The sequence below is a fragment of the Chiloscyllium plagiosum genome, chromosome 19 (genome assembly GCF_004010195.1).
Source record: "Chiloscyllium plagiosum isolate BGI_BamShark_2017 chromosome 19, ASM401019v2, whole genome shotgun sequence".
Classification (NCBI taxonomy): Eukaryota; Metazoa; Chordata; class Chondrichthyes; order Orectolobiformes; family Hemiscylliidae; genus Chiloscyllium; species Chiloscyllium plagiosum.
This window is the reverse complement of record NC_057728.1, coordinates 29,420,225-29,440,940: the sequence shown is the minus strand read 5'-3', so window position 1 is coordinate 29,440,940 and position 20,716 is coordinate 29,420,225. Positions and strand designations below refer to the sequence as shown.

Here is a 20,716-nt window from a genome sequence, read left to right as displayed (position 1 = left end):
CAAAACATCCATTATCAATTGGCTCCACTCACTTTAAAATAAAATATTTGTGTGGGAAAGAGGAAAAGCTATTTGGAGGAAACAATTTTAGCTTACACCATAAACCCATTAAAAAGGTATCTTTTTTCCAAAATCTCCTAGTTTTCTGGACTTCAATGTTTAACACACAAACACACTTACCTTGAGTTTCATCAATATTTGTTGGCATATCAGCATGCTGTGATGCCCCTAATGAATCAGCATTACCCTCCAAAGCGTGTTTGTGAGTTTGTATACTGGAGGCACTTTGCTGGGCTTCACCATGTTGCTGCTGTGGTGCTGGTACACGGGCACCAGAAAGATATGCTGAAGAATGCCCTGGTGGACAGACGGGGGCAGAAAGTTGCTGCATTGCAATCATCTCTGGACTAGACAGCATAGAATCAATGTGGAGACCTTGATGTGGATGTCTCAGGAAAGGAGGTGGCATTCTCTGTACACTAGGCGCTTGAGGTGAGTTTGGAAGTCTGGGATATCCTGGCGGCCCATTTTGAGGTAGACAATCTGGTTGATCTGGCCAATGATTGAGTGGCACACTTGGCCTTATTAGATTGCGTTCCATCATTTGGGGAAATGGATGATGCTGTGACTGTGGGGACTGACCTGGAGCAACCAGTCGATTGTTTTCAACAGATCCTAAAGGTCTTTCAATTGAACCATCATTATTACTGTCCCAGACATGACGAGGCCCATGACATGGGCCATTTGGGCGACCATATGGATTATAAACATGCCTCCCCTGAAAATCAGAGTTTGGATGGTGAACTGGTCCTTCTAGACGGTGCGCTGTGTATCCTGGTTGAAATGGTTGGCTTGGGTACATACTTCCTTCCTGAGGTGGAGCATTCACTGTTCCATGAGGCACTGAAGGGGGTCTAGGACCGAGAGAAGGCCCATGTACTGGCCCAGGAAATGTTGTTTTATTGCCAGCTGCTAACATCCGAGGGCCCTGACGGTCATTCACAGTTACTTGATGCTGTAATTAGATAATAATACACCATAGGTTAACTATTTTTGTATCTCCAAGCAGGTTTAAGAAGTTCACACAGTATCCAATCAGACTCAATCACTATTATAGGCGAGGAAAAACCTGTTCTGAAGTTGTTACATAATTAGTCAAGAACTACTTAGATTTGTGTTGACAGATTTTCCATGGTGTATACATTAGAACCAAAACATTGAATTGTAACATTGCTCTTATTTAAATCCTCTTCAACAGATAGTGATTGAGGATACAAGCTCAAGCTGAGGCTCAGAAAAGCTGAGAGTTTTAAGTTAAAATCTGTATGATCAAAGTTTGTGAGAAGATTTGTAGCTCGGGTGCTCGTTGTTGTGGTTCTGTTCGCCGAGCTTGGAATTTGTGTTGCAGATGTTTCGTCCCCTGTCTAAGTGACATCCTCAGTGCTTGGGAGCCTCCTGTGAAGCGATTCTGTGATCTTTCCTCTGGCAAATGCCAGAGGAAGGATCACAGAAGCACTTCATAGGAGGCTCTCAAGCACTAAGGATGTCACCTAGACAGGGGACGAAACGTCTGCAACACAAATTCCCAGCTTGGCGAACAGAACCACAATAAAATCTGTATGAAGATAATTTTAAAAGAAGGACTAATTAATTTATGGTGAGATATTTTATTTGATTTGTGTTTGTGTTTTACGGTTTATTTCTAACCATTTTATCTGTGAAAAGTGAATTGGGTGAAGGGAAATTCTAGAAAAATATTTTGGGTAATTGAAGTTCAGTTTTTGCTTTTTGGGAAAAGAATATGGCAATTCTTCTTGTTCATTTCAAATTTCTTCCTTTTATCGACTTTAAAACAAGTAATAGCATGATATCAGAGTATTCTGACTGATATGAGAATGATTACAAACTACTTCAAGTTCTATTCATTTCACATACTTATAGTGGATTTTATGTTCAATTGTTCACAACATCAAAATGTTATTTTATAAAGACAAAAATATTTGTAATGAGGTATTGATTGCTCTGCCATAAAGGTTTAAATAGGTACTTCCCTTTAGATCTGAATTCTCATTGCTTTAAGTCAACTGCAGCCAGGGATCATTGAATTCTTTTGTTATCTCAAAGTTGTGCACCTTTGTGAATTCCTTCCACACCCTCCCTTCTCTGAATAATCTGATTTTTCAACAGTGGTTTGTCTACAAATTTAAATACATAAGGCAGCATTTTCAAGAATTCTGTCCCAACAGAAAGACTGCTATCTTGGTCCTGAGTCTGATTACAGAGGAACCTCGATTATCTGAATACCAATTATCCGAAAATCGAATTATCCAAAGGAGATCTCGAGGTCCCGATAGAAACATTACATCAAAGACATGGTTCCAACAGTGATCGTGTCATTTGTTTACAGTGATTAAACAGGGACTGTCTCCAAACGACTAACCTCCTGCCCTCCCTCTCTTCCCACACTTTCCCTGGAGTTCTACACAGGGGTGTACTCTAAGTCACAGCCCCTCCCCTCCTTTCCCAGATAATCTGACCAACATTGTCCTGTACAGGGCAGAGGTGGAACTTGTCAAAATGTTGCAGTAAGAAGTTGTGTGTGGGGCTGTGGCTGTGCGTGTGCGCGTTTGGAGACTTACCCCACAAAGGCAGCAGCAGCAACAGAAGCAGTCTTGTTGTTGGTGTACAGTCTGGCTGCCCCGGAAAGAGGGCAGGAGTGGACGGAGTGGTGGTGTGGATGGGGTTGGGGGGTGGAGGGCAGTGTTGGACAGTTGGGAGCAGAGGCAGGCGAGGGGGCAGTGTTGGACGGGGTTGGGGAGTAGTGTTGGGACGGTTGGGGGGCGGGGGCGGGGGCGGTGTTGGACAGGGACGGGGTGTGTTGAATAGGGTTGAGGGGCGGTGTCTCACGTGCTGTGTGCTGCTGCAGTCTCCTGAAGCAGACTTTAAACACTCTGAGCTCCTGAGGAAAGGCATTTAATCGATTAACCAAATAATTGATTATTTGAACAAAAATAGTACCCGCCCATCTTGTTCGGATAATTGAGGTTCCCTGTACATTGTTTCAAGTATTTACAGAACTTTTACTACCATATTGAAAGACAGTGGCCAAGTCATAGATCAGAATAATCCAGAAAGAGTTAGATACAGTTCTTAGAGTTTAAGGGATCAAAGAGTATGAGGAAGAAGTAGCTGCAGAATATTGAATTAGTGGATCAGTCATGATGATATTGAATGGCGAAGCAGACTTGAAGGGATGAAATTCCTGTTCCAGCTCCTATTTTATAAGTTTCTACACCATGATGGAATTTGAACCCATGCCCCCAGAGCATTTGTTTGGATCTCTGGATTACTAAAACAGTCACATTATCACTGCACTACCATGTTGGTTTCCAAGACAGACTCTCACAGACTAATTAATTGATGGGGAAAAAGTATTTTTACTAATTTCAGAATGTGTGTGTCAAACTGATTGAAATCTTTTGCATTTATTGATTTTAGAGATGTCAAAATTTTCTAATCAACCTGTTCAGACTTGTTATGACATACCTCTCAATCAAGTGAGACTTGAACCTGACCCTCCCGGTTCAGAGATAGGGACAATTTTACTGCACTACAAGAGCCCCAAATTAATTGTTGTTACTGTAAAGGATAGAGTTATAGGACACAAACTAACAATGAAATGCATAATTCAACAGAGCTGTACTTAAGAGCAGATTGCTCTCGACATAACTCCTGTTGTGGCACAAATTATGATGTTGCTGTCACTTTCACAAAGTTATTTTGTTCTTGGGTTTTTTGAAGAGAGGTTGTAAAGGCAGAGATGCTAAGGGAAGAGTCTGGTTTAACAATGGAGGGGAGTGGGCAATTCTCCCAGTTCAGGTTTTATTCTGGATGGGTTTAGGTGTAGCAGTCAGAAGACGCTGCAGTGCAGAAAGGTTCCAAGCTTCACCAGGTGATTCCTGACTGACTTTTCTCTCTGAAATCTCTTTGGAAGTTGCTCTTTCCTGCCTGTAAGAACCTTGAATTTACCTTTTGCCAAGGGGGCTGTTTATGGGATGTTAAGGGATTGAAACAACTCCCTCGTTAATTTGCTGTTTCGGTTCAATTAAGTTTTCCAATAGTTAAGTTATTCTAAATTCTGTTTACTTTTGTTTGTGTTTTAACTATAGTGTTTAAATAAATTCTGTTGTGCTTAAAGCTGAGTGGTTTGACCAGAAGCAAGGCACGTGGAATATCAACTTCACATCTACCTTTAAAATAAGAAAAAAATTAGGGTCCAGGCTACCTTCTTAAAATATTTTTGAGGGGTTCTGGCCTGGTCCACAACACAATTAAGCAGACAAATTTTTAAAATGTGGAAATCCATATTCAGCAGCAGTTTTAATTCCATCATTGCCTTTCAAAAAACCTAAGGAATTTCAATTTTTTTCAAGCATCAGAGCAAATTTCAAAACAGATTTGGCTAAACATTAAATATGAATTGCAAAAAACAGTATCTATAATTAATAAAAGTGACCATTTAAGCAGCTAAACAGATCTATCTAATAAAACCATTCTGTTGTTTTTTTCTGCTTAAGAAGCAGAGCTAAAAAGAGGTAGATTAGGCCTGAAAGTCCTGGTCACCAGCAAAAGGGAAGGGGGACTGGTGCCGCCCCAAGTTGGGGCGCACTCCCCCAAGTTGGTCTTGATGGAATTCATAAAGAACTAGGGGTTGGAAGCAGCACCTTTCATTTAGGTTTTCTACCTTCTCTGGCCCAGTGGATGAACAGGGAGGAGAGAGAAGGAGGGGAAAGTGTGTGTCCTTGCACAAAGCAGTGTGTGATACATGACTCCAGCTTACTTGTAAACTCAGTTCTCACTCATTTCGCTTCATTCATTCAGGCTACTATATGAATGAGAGTGTGGTGTAATCATATGCAGGTATGGAAGAAGGAATGAGCTTGGGAGAGAGCCAGAGACAGGCGGTTATGGTCACTCACTCACAGACACTCATCTCTTAGGCCCGGGAGATGTAAAGATTAATTTTGCAGTTCTTTCCTACCCTGGGACTCCAGCTTTCCTGAATACTAGTGTTGCTGCAACTTCACCCTTGTGGCATCTCCTTCAGCCATCTCGACTCCAGCAGTCCACTGTAGTAGCAGAGGTTGAGCAGGAGGGCAAGAGCCCTCACTTTCTACTTTAAAACTATAAAGACTAGTTTCATTTTCAAGCTGATGTTCATACAGAAGATCACCTACTTTAGAACAAAGCTCTTATAATGTTACCTGCATGATAAATTGGTGATGCAATTGCTGCCGTACTTGATGTGTCAGCTGTGGTTCCCTTGGGGAACAATATTGATACTGGGTCTCTACAGTAGGCCGAGATCCAAACATACATGGCACCGAGGGTCTCTAGATGAAGAAAACACTTCATTTGTGGGCTATCATCTTGAACAGAATGGGAGAGGTAAGGGTGGGGTTGTGGTGGGTAGGGGTGGGGAGAAGGAGGAGGACAGAACTTGCATGTATATATCACCTTTCATGACCTTCAAACATACCAAAGCATTTTAGGGCCAATAAAGTATTTGGAGATGCAGTCACTGCTGTAATGTAGGGAAATGGGGCAGCAGAACTTGCACACAGCAAAGTTGGACAACAGTGATCAGGCAAATTGCTATACAATCTGTTTCACTACTGTTGACAGAAAAATATAGCAAGAGAACTCCTTGTTCTTGTTTAAATAGTGCATCGGAATTTCTTACACAAATAAATTGCATTATAATGTGGGTGTAACATTTCTTAAGGTTCTACACATTAAATTTAATGCAGCACCACAGAAAGATATTAGAATATATGACCAAAACCTTGGTCAAAGAAGGAGGTTTTAGAGGAACAATTCAAAGGAAGAAAGAAGCAAGGAGGAGGAAGAGGATCAGGAAGGAAATTCCAGAGTTGATGCCTAGCCAAGTGTAGACATGGCTGTGAATGGTAGAGTGGAAGTAATTAGAAAGTGCAAGAAACCAGAATTGAAAGCACATAGATATCTCTGAAGGTTGTACGATTGAGGTTATAGAAATGAGGTTACAGTGGCGAGGCAATGGAAGAATTTGAAACAAGGATGGAAATTTTAAATGAGTTATTCCTCAAAGTTCAGGCATGATGAATAATCAGGATTTGGTTCAGGTTGGGAAATAGGTGGCAAAACTTTGTTTCAGAGAATGATGGAAGACTGGCCAACAGAGCATTGGAACAGTCAATTCTGGAAGTAACAAACGCACGATGTAGATTTCCACACAAGGTACTCAGAGGAAGTGATGGATGTACCAAAGAAAGTAGACATAGCCTTGATTTAATGTATCATTAGAAATGCGACATTTCTGACAATCCAGCACTCCCTCAGCACTGCATCTGCTAAGATTATACATCTCCTGATGTTAAGGTTGAATCCACAATCATCTGTTTCAAAGCACATAACTTTTTAAATTTCATTAAATCTAACAATAGATTTTCTATTATTTTTCTATGAGTTACTAGACAAAATCTTACTTAGCAACAGTGTTCACTTCATCAATTCAAACGAAGCCCAATTGTGATCACTGGCTTAAATAGCAATAAGTAAACTCAACAGCACATTTGGAATGACAACTGCCCTATTGGATTAGTTTCTGTCTTACATAAGGTTGCAATGCTTTTTATAAATTATTGGTCCTATCAGTGGACAAATACCCAGCAAAAAATTCTTCTTCACTATTTTAGAAGAGGTGCTAATCTTACGTAACATAAGTGGATTAATAATCCCTGAAAAGGTAGAAAAATGTCACACGTTTGCTAAATATTGACCTGCTAATATCAAGAACAGCAATGTTTAATTTTAGTACAAGTAATAAGAGACCAAGTTACAAACATGGAAACAGACCTTTCAGTCCAACTTGTCCATGTCGACCAGATATCCCAATCTGACCTAGTCCATTTGCCAGCATTTGGTCCATATCCCTTTACAAGTAAACCCCTTCCTACTCCTATACCCATCCAGATGCCTTTTAAATATGTAATTGTACCCACCTCCACCACTTCCTCTGGCAGCTAATTCCATATAAGCACTGCTCCCTGCACAAGAAAGGCACCCCTCAGGTCCTTTTTAAATCTCTCCTCTCTCACCCAAAACCTATGCCCTCATTTTGGACTTTGCCAGCCTAGAAAAAAGAACTAATCTTTCAGCACTGAAAATAACTAAGACCACTGTTTATTTGATTTTTTAAATGTTTTATACTTCTACTTTATATTATTAGATCTCATCTGATCTCATCTGATTCTGTAGTCAAATGGCAAAATACTTGTACAATTAGAAGAAACAATATTGATTTGATCGAATAAAAACTGAAATGATACGTTTTAATTTGCCCATTTCCACAATTAATAATTGTGTTAAGATCCCAGTAAACAACAATAAAACAAAATTTCTCTAACAGGACTGCACTGTGTATAATCAAGTGTTTGATAATCTCACGCAAGCTTTTGTCCATGGGTCACAATAAAAAAAAAGGCAGCAACGATGACTGCAAAAGCTAAGGATCATGTCTCCTTCCACATTCTCATTTTGAACATTCCTTCAATACTTGCCAAAACAGATGTTAGGGATTGCTACAATTGACCTTAGTGTTTATAGACTGATAAGGATGAGTTAAAATTAAGATTTTCATTATTCCTGTTTGCTGCAACTTGTATTGGGCTTCAGGCAGTTGAATGTCAGAGAAGAGAGAATATGGCTGTTTTCGGTGGAATAGTCTATAACCGGCTAGGTGCACAAATGAACTTGCAAGTGCACACCAGCAAAGAGTTAAGAAATTCAGGAAAGGTTAGCACAAAACTAAAGGGGGGAGCAAAGTACTTAATTACCAACACAAATGTAAAATTCAAAGCAAAGAATTACATCTTACTTGTTGGCCTTGAAGAGGATACATTTGACGTGGTGAATCAGTACAGGACATTCCCTTGTACGGTGGTGAAAGAGGATAAGTCTGCCCATTTACTAGTCCTAATGTCCTTAAAGGAGGCCCATGTTGCAACTGGTCACTGTTCCTCTCAGTTCCAGCACTTTGCATTTCTCCATTCACTCGTTTTTGCTGTCTTAGAGATTCATTGGTCATTTTACTTAGAGTTTCAGTGGCTTCTTTTCCAAAGCGGCTTGACTTAGTCCGTCTCCGGTCTTTCTTTTCCCTATCTTCCCACCTTAAATTGAACTCTTCATCACTGTCAGCATCGTCTGCAGGGAAGTGTTTCAACATTGATTTGTTAAAACACCTGTCTAGAGCTTCAGCCATCTTTGTGTATTCTATTAGAAAATGAAAATTTAGCGATTATCAATGAGAGCATATAACCAAAAATTCAGTCAGTCACCAACAACGTTCTAAATGATTTCATGCAAGAAAAAGATGTATAACTCTTTAGAAATAACTGGTACAACTTAACGGTAAACCCACAGTAACAGTAAAAGAATTAGCTAAAGAAAATAACTTGTAAAAATTATTAACACTGAAACATGTTGCATTAGTGTGATTCTTATTTTGTTCAACCGTATAAAACTTTCTCCCAATTATGGACAGGATAAATAGACAAAATCTTTCCCTGGGGTGGGGGAGTCCAGAACTAGGAGGCATAGGTTTAAGGTGAAAAAGGGGAAAGATAGAAAAAGGGACCCAAGGAGCAATTTTTTCATGCAGAGGGTGGTTAGTGTATGGAATGAGCTGCCAGAGGAAATGGTAGAGGCTGGTACAATTGCAGCATTTAATAGGCATCTGGATGGGTATATGAATAGGAAGGGTTTAGAGGGATATGGGCCAAATGCTGGCAAATGGGACTAGATTAGGTTAGGATACGTGGTCGGCATAGACAGGTTGGACCGAAGAGGCGGCATGGTGGCTCAGTGGTTAGCACTGCAGCCTTATAGCACCAGGGATCTCGGTTCGATTCCAGCCTCGGAAGACTGTCTGTGTGGAGTTCGCACATTCTCCCCATGTCTGCGTGGGTTTCCTCCGGGTGCTCCGGTTTCCTCCCACAATCCAAAGATGTGCAGGTTAGGGTGAATTGGCCATGCCAAATTGCCCACAGTGTTAGGTGCATTAGTTACAGGGAATTAGGTCTGTGTGGGTTACTCTTCAGAGGGTCAGTGTGGACTTGTTGGGCCAAATGGCCTGTATCCAAATTGTAGGGAATCTAATCTAAAAAAAAGGTCTGTTTCTGTACATCTCTATGACTCTATGAGAAATGAACTTGAATTCTACCCACATCATCAATTTGTTACAATGGAGGACATTTAAAAAAAATCAAAGCATATTCGTTAAGTTTGACACTTTTTTTTTAAAAGCAGGTGAATATAAAACAAAACAACACACAACATATCACTCACTTTATATGATTACATCATTGGTTTAACTAACAAGCAATGGCTTTCTTTTTCTGTTTATCATCCAAGTTTCATTAGGCAAGATTTCTTTTTGAATTTCCAGTCATAAACTATTGATTTAATTAATAAAGTAAAAATCCAGATCTAATAAGCAATAAAATTTACACTTTTCCTTGGTACAACAAATTTATCCTAAGATATAGAAACATCAGTAAGTAGCAGTACAGTTATGTCTTCAGAACAAGAAAAGATGCATTGTTGGGCTTGATTCTTGGAAATGAAGTGGATGATGTCAGTGGGGGAACATTTAGGAGATAGTGATCATCACATTGTAAGGTGTAGGATAAAGGTGGAGAGTGACAATGGTCAATGCAGAGTTTAAAAAATATCAATTGATTGAGAAATGATCAACGGGCATGAGCGAAGTTGGGCAGATAGACTGGAATGAAAAGTTGGTGGGAACAATTATAACTGAGCAATGGGTTAGCTTCAAAGAGAAAATGCTGTGGTAGGGAACCTTCCAGAAACACATATTTGCAGTTGAATTAGTAATAACATGAAAAAAGGTGGATTGATTAGGAAGAACCAGCATGGATTTCTAAACGCAGTATCATGTTTGATTAAATTGGGAGTTTTTAAGATATGGAGCTAGATAGTTGGATACAAAATTGGCTTGAAAGCAAGAAACAAGGGTGGTGGTAGAGTTGTTTTTTGGACTGGAGGCCTGTAACCAGCAGTGTGCTACAAGAGTCAATGCTGGGTCCACTGCTTTTCATCATTCATATAAATGATTTGAATGTGAATATAGGAAGTATGGCTAGTAAGTGTGCAAATAACACCTAAATAGGTGGTGTAGTGGACAGTGAAGTAGATTATCTCAGTACAACAGGACCTTGATCAAATGGGCTAATGGACCGAGGAGTGGCAAATGGAGTTTAATTTGGATAAATATAAGGTGTTGCTTTTTGGTAAGGCAAACCATTATACAGTTAATGGTAGGGCCCTGGGGAATATTAGGCAAAAATGAGGACTGAAGAAGGGTTTTGGCCCAAAACGTTGATTTTCCTGCTCCTCGGATGCTGCCTGACCTGCTGTGCTTTTCCAGCACCACTCTAATCTAAACCCTGGGGAATATTACCAAACAAAGAGACCCAGGGGCGCAGATGCATAGCTCCTTGAAAGTGAACTCACAGGCTGACAGAGTAGTGAAGCAGGCATTTGCCATGCTTGCCTTCATTGATCAGAACATTGAATAAAGGAGTTGGGATGTCATGTTGTGGCTGTACAGGACATTGGTGAAGCCACTTTTAGAATACTGCACACAATTCTGGTTGCCCTTCTACAGAAAGAATATTGTGAACCTTGAAAAGGGTTCAGAAAAGATTTACAAGGTTGTTGCCAGAACTGGAGGGTTTGAGATAGGCGAGGCTGAATAGGCTGGGGCTTTTTTTCCCCTGCAGAGGAATCTGAGAGGTCACCTTATAAAGGTTTGTAAATTCATGAGGGGCATGGATAGGGTAAATAGACAAGCTCTTTTTTCTAGGGTGGGGGAGTTCAAAACTAGAGGACATAGGTTTAAGGTGAGGGGGAAGCTTTAAATATGATCTGAGGGGTAACTTTTTCACGCAAAGAGTGGTGCGTTTATGATTAGATTCGATTAGATTACTTACAGTGTGGAAGCAGGTCCTTTGGCCCAACAAGTCCATACTGACCCTCTGAAGAGCAACCCACCCAGACCCATTCCCCCACATTTACCCTTTCACCTAACACTACAGGCAATTTAGCATGGCCAATTCACCTAACCTGCACATTTTTGGACTGTGGGAGGAAACCGGAGCACCCGGAGAAAATCCACGCAGACATGGGGAGAATGTGCAAACTCCACACAGACAGTTGCCTGAGGCGGGAATTGACCCGGGTCTCTGGCGCTGTGAGGCAGCAGTGCTAACCTCTGTGCCACCGTGCCGCCCAAGGAACAAGCTGCCAGAGGAAATGGAGGCTGGTACATTACAACATTTAAAAGGCATCAGGATAGGTATTTGAATAGGAAGGTTTTAAAGGAATATGCTGGAAAATGGAACTAGGTCAGACAGGGATGGCTAGTTGACATGGATGAGTTGGACTGAAGGATCTGTTTCCATGTTGTATGACTTTGTAACACGAAGGGTGAAAGGAGGTAGTGCTGTTGATGTAAAATCTGAAAGAACTGCAGATGCTTTTAAATCTGGAACAAAAACAGAAATTGCTGGAAAAGTTCAGCAGATTTGGCATCAGTGGATGAAAATCAAAATTAACATTTCAGGTCCAGTGATCCTTCCTTCGAACTGATGCTAGCCAGAAAAATGTTGAGAATAAAAGCTACTTTGGAGTACAGACCAAATTACTGGAAAATGAAAGACACTGCAGAAGTCTGCTTTATTGAGGGTCAAGCTATACTAATGATTGCTAAATGCCTAGTAACATAGGCCATTTTCAGCAATGAAGGTACACATTGAAATACATAGTAAAAAAAAAGTTAAAAGTTTGAGAGAGACAGATAAGCTGTTTGATACCTGAGGGATCCATAAGAACAACATCTGCTCCTGGGGATGAATAAATTTCTGCTAACGTTATTCTAATTCAAAATAGCAATAGCAATATGATACTATATGATAATCAAGAATTACACATACATTGGTTTAAATTGGGTAATGGAAACTATTGTTCATTAATAACTTGCAAAGTTATTAAAAAAAACATTCTATTATCAACAATAAATCAAATAAACATTGTATTATCAACATGACCCACAAATCAACAATATTATCAAAAGTCAATATGTGGACCTTTAAAAGAGAACTGTGGTTTACAGAATGATTGGATTTTTTTGATTAAAGACTGGCTTGACAAAAGGTTTACTGCAGGTTTTTATAAATGTTGCAAGCTCTTTTATTATTCCCAGTAGTAGGACCAGAGGGCACAGCCTCAGAGTGAAGGGACGACCCTGTAGAACTGAGATGAGGAGGAATTTCTTCAGCCAGAGGGTGGTTAAATCTGTGGAACTCACTACAGCTGAGGGTTTTGGAGGCCAAGTCATTCAATGTATTTAAAAAATAGATAGGCTGTTGATAAGGGGACCAAAGAGTTACAGGAGAAGGCGGTTAAGAAACATTAGCCATGACCGAATGGTGAAGCAGACTCGATGGTCGAATGGCCCATTTATGTTCCTAAATCAACACCACATAAAATTACAAGTAGTACATGACCTCAAAAGGATTTTCATCATTTAGTACAACCAGCAGAGTGCATCATGTAAGGAGAGGGCCACAACAAATTCAATCAACAATCTCATGCCCTCCTACCCATCAACAGCACAGAGGTGAAATAAGTGGAGTCTGTCAAGCTCCTGGGAGTGGCCATCCCAACAGGTTTTCTTGGACTCTTCACGTGGACAAACTGGGTACAAAGGTCCAACAATGTCTCTTCTTCCTCAGGCAGCTGAGGAAATTTGGCACGATGGCAAATACCCTTGCCAATTTTTATAGGTGCACCATCGAGAGCATTCTGTCTGGATGTATCACTACCTGGTATGGCAACTGTACCATTCAAGATCAGAGACGGTTACAGAGAGTGGCGAACTTGGCCGGACAATCACAAAGGCCAACCTCCCATCTATAGAATCCATCTACTAGACCCGCTGTCAAGAAAAGGCTACCAGCATTCTCAAAGATCCATCCCACCCTGGCAATGTTTTTCTACAAACTCTACCATCAGGGAGAAGGTACTGAAACCTGAACACACGCACCAGCCAATTTCGAAAAAGTTTCTACCCTATTGTTGTTGGAATACTGAATGGACTCTCAAACTCTTAACATTTGCCTGTACCTGTGTTTTCTTTTATTTTTGCTGCTGTTTATCTATTATTTACTTATCTATGCTACTTAACTATGTGATCTGCCTGTATTGTTCGCAAGACAAAGCTTTTCACTGTGCCTCGGTACACATGACAACAAATTCAATTCAATTAATTAATTCTTAAAAAAGCAAGACCGATTTAAGAATAGGATTTAAAGCATATGGAGTTAAGCACTTAAATAATCTAAACTAACTTGAAACAAACAAGATTTTTATCCCCTTCTCACTAAAAACACTGCTCTAGGTCTCTTCATTTGGTTGCATTTCTTTTAGAAGTTGCTTATCTCAGTGTATAAATTGGCATGCATTCCAGAATGGAGGAGGGTGAAGAAAATTACAAAAGCACTAATCCTGTTTTCCCACCAAAAATCATTACCAGAATTATGTCAAATGAATAGAAGGGAGAAAACAAACCCAAAACTGGCTGAACTGCAGATGCTGGCAATCAGAAACGAAAACAGAAATTGCTGGAACAGCCCTGCAGGTCTGGCAGCAACTGTGCAGAGAAATCAGTTACTGTTTTGGGTCCAGCGACCCTTCCTCAGAACTCAAGTGGCCCTTCCACATGTTACTTTCAAGTTGTACACCACCATTAGTAAGGTGGCAGATCAGCTCAGGGAGAAAAATGGTGAAAGGAACTATAACTTGAACAATCAGATCCTTAAAAGAGGAAAGAAGAGAGATTGAGGAGCATGGATGGCAGTGTAGGTAAGTAAAACCAATAATACGTCAACTGGAATAATGAAAAATGTTGTGTTAAACACAGGAGGCCATTCAACATCATATCAAAGCTGGGAACTTATTATGTAAATTGTTGTTTATTCTGATCCCATTTCTTTGCCTTTTGCTCATATAATTTATTTTTCAATTTTCATTTTTTGTTTCTCCCAGCAATTGCTATTTCAGCTGAAGTATTCTAAGTTCTATCCTACAATTTATAACCTATCCCACAGATTCACCAAACAGCAGACAAAATATCTTTTGCTATTTACTTAAACTCACTTTGATTAGGTTTCGTCTATTTATTCCAGTGAGAAAAGCCTCAATTTTTCTAACTTTTCTTCACAACTATAATCTTGTACCATATAACATTCTAATGAATCGTCATTTTATATTTTTCACATCCCTGGTATCATTTTATAGAGGAACATTAAAGTTGCGTGCAACACTTCAATTGTGGCCTAGGTGTCAGTCTTTGCTCATAGTACAGCTTGCTATTGAGTCATCAGCTTCAGTGCATAATCTAAATTGATACTTCAGCACTTAATTGAAGCAATGTAACACTGTGGGAGGTTCAATTTTTAGAATAAGCAGCTATACTGGAACCCTGTATTTCTACTCACTGGACACAAAAGACACAATAGAATAACATAAACAGGAGCAGTACAGTTTTCATACTGTCCTGACCAACATTTATTATTTACAAATAAATAAAACTAAAGAAGAAATGGAATTTCTGGTCACTTTATTGTATTACACTCAGTGGGAGCTTGCTGTATACACATTGGCAAACATTGGATTGAGATTTTAAAAGTAATTCATTGTCCAGAAGATACTTTGGGGCATAATGAAGTTGTGAAAAGTTCTATATCAGGGCTATCTAAATTGTGGGCGACTTTAGGCGTTGCAAACTCTGTTGCAGCTATGGTTGTCATAATGCTGGGGCTGAGTACTAATAGCTGTGAGGGCTCTTTAAATCTGTACTATTTTTCTATTGGTAGTCATAGCCTAATGGACTGCGCCCTAAGACCTGACTCTTCCTACAGAAAAGCCTGTGAGGTAGATTTTATTTATTGGAGGAACCCAGCGTTTTCATCAACATTATTTGCCATCTTTTCATCAAGAATCAAAACCCCCACCCCGTACTCCACCCTCACCAAATGAAGTCTTCTCCTCTTCAGCAATTTAATCTCAGCCCTCTGTCCACCTTGATTGCTCAACAGCTCTCATAAGCCTGAATTACTTACTTGTGTTACACAGTCAGAGACAAAATATAGCGTCACATGGGAAAAGGTGAAGGAAGCACTGCACTATATACATGCCAATTTTTCTTTTTCTGAACACCTAAATTAAAATAGTTCAACTGAATTAACATGCTACCGTTTATTTTGTTCACACAACACCTCATTCCATAACTTCATCCTTCCTTTATCCTTTTCTACTAAATACTTCTTGACTTGCATAACTTTCCTCAATTTTTTTTGTTGGTGCTTCTTTCTTAGCTTATATTCTTTGTAAATGACTTCCCTTTCACCTGTTTGTCAGTTCATTAGTTTCCTTCATGTTAAGTTTCCTTCAGAATAGCTGCATTTTCCATAACTCCCCCATCTTCTGCAAAACTAGAGTCCATTAAAAAAAACTCATCCTGACGCCATCTCTACAATGATATGTTCAGCTTCCTAATCACCTTGTCCTATATCTGAAGGATTAATCCAAAGATTACCATACGTAGTAATGCCATATATGCATCCCTTAATCACGTGTGTACCTTTTCCAGAACATGGGTCCTTCCTTTCACACATGTAATGAGTCATCGTTCTGAAGTTTCCTGTAGTAATAGTGGAAGATGATAATCTGTCGTGCTTATAGGCTTTGTATGCAAAAGGTGGCACAGCTTTTAGGAAGGCACTAATTGTCATGTTTCGTGCATACACAATGCTGGCCACCACCTTATAAGAAAGATGCAAATATATTTGAGAGTGTCAAAGTGATTTATTAGAATGGCACCCAGTATGAGACTTCAGCCACGATGATAGATTGAAAAAGTTGGGACAGTTTTCCCAGGTCATCAGGTAATCAGGAAGGAAAATGGAATACTGGCCCTTATTTGAAGGGAATTGGAGCATTAGAGTAGGTATGGAGGTATGTGCAAAGGTTAAACAGGTTGGGACTGTACTCACTGGAATTTAGAATAACAACAGATGATCTCATTGAGACATAGAGAATTCTTAAGGGACTTGACAAGGCAAATTCTGAGAAGATGTTTCAACTCATGGGAATGTCTGGGGCCAGAAGCATAGTCACAGAATTTAGGGGAGCCAATGTAAGGCTGAGATGAGGAAGAATTCCTTCTCTCAGTGGGCTGTCTCTCTTTGGAACTCCCTGCCACAGAGAGCTGTGGAGGCAGAGTCTTTGTGTGTAAGATTTACAAGGATGTTGCCAGAGTTGGAGGGTTTGAGCTATAGGGAGATACTGACGAGGTTGGGCCTGTTTTTCTTGGACTGCTGGAGGCTGAGGGCAGACCTTATAGAGGTTTATAAAATCATGAGGGGCATGCATAAGGTATAAAGACAAGGTCTTTTCCCTGGGGTGGGAGAGTCCAGAACTAGAGGGCATAGGTTGAGAATGAGAGGGGAAAATATAAAAGGAACCTAAGGGGTGACTTTTTCCCGCACTGTATGGAATGAGTTGCCAGAGGAAGTGGAGGTAGCTGGTACAATTACAACATTTAAAAGGCATTTGGATAGGTAGATGAATAGGAAGGGTATAGAGACATAGGGGCCAAATTCTGACAAATGGGATAGATTAATTTAGGATATCTGGTCAGCATGGGTGAGTTGGACCGAAGGGTCTGTTTCCATGCTATTTATCTCTATGACTCTATGACGCTATATTTAAGGCCGAGATAGATACCCAATTCTTCATCAGCAGGAGAGTAGGCATGAGGAGTGGCGGATCAGCCAAGACCCTATGTAATGACAGCGCAGGTTCAAAGACCCAAATTGCCTATTCCTATTTCTTATGGTTTCATGGAGAGAAGAGAGCTGAGAAGTCTGACTGAGGTTTTTAACATTGTGAGCAGGCTGGACAACATAGATAGGATGAAACTGTTTCTACTTCTAAAAAGAAACAAGAATGAGAGGGTATAAGTTTAAAGTGATGTGCAATCAAAGCAAAGGTGATATGAAAAAAAAACTTTTTCATGCAGTGAGTCATTAAGGTCTGGGATTGACTCCCTTGAAATGTGGTGGAGGGAGGTTCAAGAGGACATTGGATGGATTTCTGGATAGAAACAGTGTCGAGGGATATGGGAAAGAAGGCAGATCAGCACTAATTAATAGAGATTGTGCAGGCTCAAATGTGCCAAATGGCTTCCCTCTGCGCTGCTATAATTCAGCAATTATTCAGCTGTCATTGCTTGAAACTCTGAATGAACTCGGGTTGTAATTTTGCTTAATGAGCTGGAAGATTTGTTTTTAGGCATTTTGTCACCATACTTGGTAAAATCATCAGTGATCCTCCGGTGAAGCGCTGGTGTTCTGTTCCACTTTCTATTTATGTGTCTTGGAGATATCATTTTCAGTTCATTTTCTCAGAGGTTGGTAAATGGTGTCCAAATCGATATGTTTCTTGATGAAGTTCTGGTTTGAAGGCCAGGCCCTTAGGAATTCTCATGCATGGCTTTGTTTAGCCTGTCCTAGGATGAATGCGTTGTCCCAGTTGAAATGGTGTCTTCTGTTGCCTGTGTAAGGATACTAATGATAGGTGGTCATGTCAATTGATGGCTAGTTGATGCTCGTGTATCCTGGAGGATAGTTTCCTACTGCTGTAGTGTTTGTTGCTGTCTATCTGATGTAGTGTTTGTTGTTGTCCTTGCAGGGTATTTTGTAAGTGACATTAGTTTTGCTGGCTATTGGCACAGGTTCCTTTAGGTTCATCAGCAGCTGTTTCAGTGTGTTGGTCGGTTTGTGGGCTACCATGATGCCAAGGGTTTGGAGTAGTCTGGTCATCATCTCAGAAAGGTCTTTGATGTGTAGTAGTGTGGCTAGAGTCTCTGGGCATGTTGTGTCTTCTTGTTTGGGTTTGTTGTTTAAGAATTGCCGGACTGTGTTTATCAGGTATCCATTGTTCTTGAATACTCTGTATAGGTATTTTTCTTCTGCTGCTTGTAGCTCCTGGGTGCTGCAGTGTGTTGTGGCCTGTTTAAATAATGTCCTGATGCAGCTCCATTTGACAGTATTGGGATAAACAATAGACAATAGGTGCAGGAGTAGGCCATTCTGCCCTTCGAGCCTGCACCACCATTCAATATGATCATGGCTGATCATCCTTAATCAGTATCCTGCTCCTGCCTTATCTCCATAACCCTTTATTTCACTATCCTTGAGAGCTCTATCCAACTCTTTCTTAAATGATCCAGAGGCTGGGCCTCCACTGCCCTCTGGGGCAGAGCATTCCACACAGCCACCACTCTCTGGGTTCTCCTCATCTCTGTCCTAAATGGTCTACCCCGTATTTTTAAGCTGTGTCCTCTGGTTCAGAACATAATATAATGAAAAGGTAAACTCACTACTCGCAGATACCAACCCCTACCAACAGGTGGCGATGGACCAGACTCCACAGCTAGAAAACTGTATCTCAGCATTACTGAAGAAACTTCACAAAACAGGTAACAAGCCAGATCTCCAAAGAATGAACCTGATGGACCCAAAACACCCCATTTCTACGGATTACCTAAGGTACACAAACCAGAGGCCCCCCTCAGACCCACAGTCTTACATCCTTGCACACTGACATACAGACTAGCAAAGAAACTTCATCATAAACTGAAATACCTCATACAAAACTCATGCCACTCCACCCACTCCACCCAAGAATTCCTGAACATCAAAGATACCAAAATAGAAGAGGACAAAATCATGGTTTCCTTCGACGTTTTGGCCCTATTCACATCCATTAACATCAGTCTAGTCAAAGAAACACTGACCTTACTACTAGGCGAAACAAGGACACAAACACCAGACAGCACCAACTCCATCAGCAAGGACAGCATTCTCAAGTTAGTAGACCTGTGCCTCAATACCCACTTCACCTTCAGCAATAAGACCTACAAACTAATCAACGGGGCACCCATGGGATCACCAATATCAGGATTCATAGCAGAAGCAGTTATGCAGAGACTCGAATGAACAGCCCTCCCCACGGGTCAACCCAAACTTTGGGTCCGCTATGTAGATGACACCTTTGTCATCACGAAAGGAACAAGTTGGAAGAAACCTACAATATTGTTAGCATCCTTACTGGCATACATTTCACCAAAGAGGAAGAGAACAATAACAGACTCCCCTTCCTCGATTTCACAGTAGAACGAACAGTCAATGGAAAACTGCAGACCTGCGTCTATAGGAAAGCAACACACACAGACCAGATACTCAACTACAGGAGCACCCACATCCCAACACCCACAAATGGAGCTGCATCAGGACATTATTTAAACAGGCCACAACACACTGCAGCAGGAACTACGAGTGGCAGAATGTATTCATGAACAACGGGTACCCGACAAACACAGTCTGCCGATTCTTAAACAACAAACCTAAACAAGAAGACACAACACGCCCAGAGATTCTAGTCACACTACCATACAAAGACATCTCTGAAATGACGACCAGACTACTTTGAGTCCTTGGCATCATGGTAACCCACAAACGTACTAGCACATGGAAGCAATTACTGATGACCCTAAAGGACCCTGTACCAATTGCCAGTAAAACAAGTGTCATGTACAAAATATCCTGCATGGACTGCAACAAACACTACAACGGACAGTCAGGCAGGAAACTAGCCTCCAGGATACACGAGCACCAACCAGCCACCAAAAGATACGACCAACTATCACTAGTATCCTTACAGACAGGCAAAGGAGGACAACACATTCATCCAAGACAGGCTAAACAAAGATGCACACGGGAATTCCTAGAGGCTTGGCATTCAAACCGGAACTCCATCAATAACCACATCGATTTGGACCCCATTTACTACCCTCTGAGAAAACGAATTGGAAATGATATCATCCACCTTAACAGACCAAGACACAATTAGAAAGCGGGACAGATACCAGCCCTTCACTGGAGGCTCACTAATGATGTGTCTTAGCATGGTGACGAAATGTCTGAGAACAAACCTACCAGCTCAGCGAACAAACTTACAACCTGAACCTCAACCTGAGCTACAAACTTCTCAAATATCTGAATGAACCAGATTACAGTTCACTACATAAACGGGGTCCACAATGGTATTCCTGGTCAGTTCACATCACACCCTTGGTGGGGGGAGCAGTTAGTGAGAGAACTAAGAGGAGGGAAAAATATACTTGTCCTCTACGTAACCTATCTACTGACCGCAGATGCATGTCTCCCAGATATTATTGGTTGGAGTGACAACCACAGTGTGTGCGTGGAGCTAAAATCCCATCTTCACATTGAGGATACACATCATGTTGAGAAGCATAATCAGAGCTGAAAATGTGTTGCTGGAAAAGCGCAGCAGGTCAGGCAGCATCCAAGGAGCAGGAGAATCGACGTTTCGGGCATGAGCCCTTCTTCAGGAATGAGGAAAGCATGCCAAGCAGGCTAAGATAAAAGGTAGGGAGGAGGGACTTGGGGAGGGGCGTTGGAAATGCGATAGGTGGAAGGAGGTCAAGGTGAGGGTGATAGGC

General features: G+C 40.8%; 1 protein-coding gene across 2 annotated transcripts in view; it reads right to left on the bottom strand.

Moving 5' to 3' along the window:
• The window catches only part of LOC122559638 (cat eye syndrome critical region protein 2-like), a 144,723-nt gene that overhangs the window by 14,101 nt on the left and 109,906 nt on the right, over window positions 1-20,716 (bottom strand). The window contains exons 14-16 of one of the 2 annotated variants that reach the window (XM_043709441.1): window positions 7,919-8,313; window positions 5,265-5,393; window positions 181-1,015 (exon numbers count right to left, since the gene is read on the bottom strand). In XM_043709441.1, coding sequence (XP_043565376.1) covers window positions 181-1,015; window positions 5,265-5,393; window positions 7,919-8,313 — 1,359 coding nt within the window. The remainder of the gene's footprint in view (window positions 1-180; window positions 1,016-5,264; window positions 5,394-7,918; window positions 8,314-20,716) is intronic. The other variant, XM_043709444.1, reaches the window with a different exon arrangement.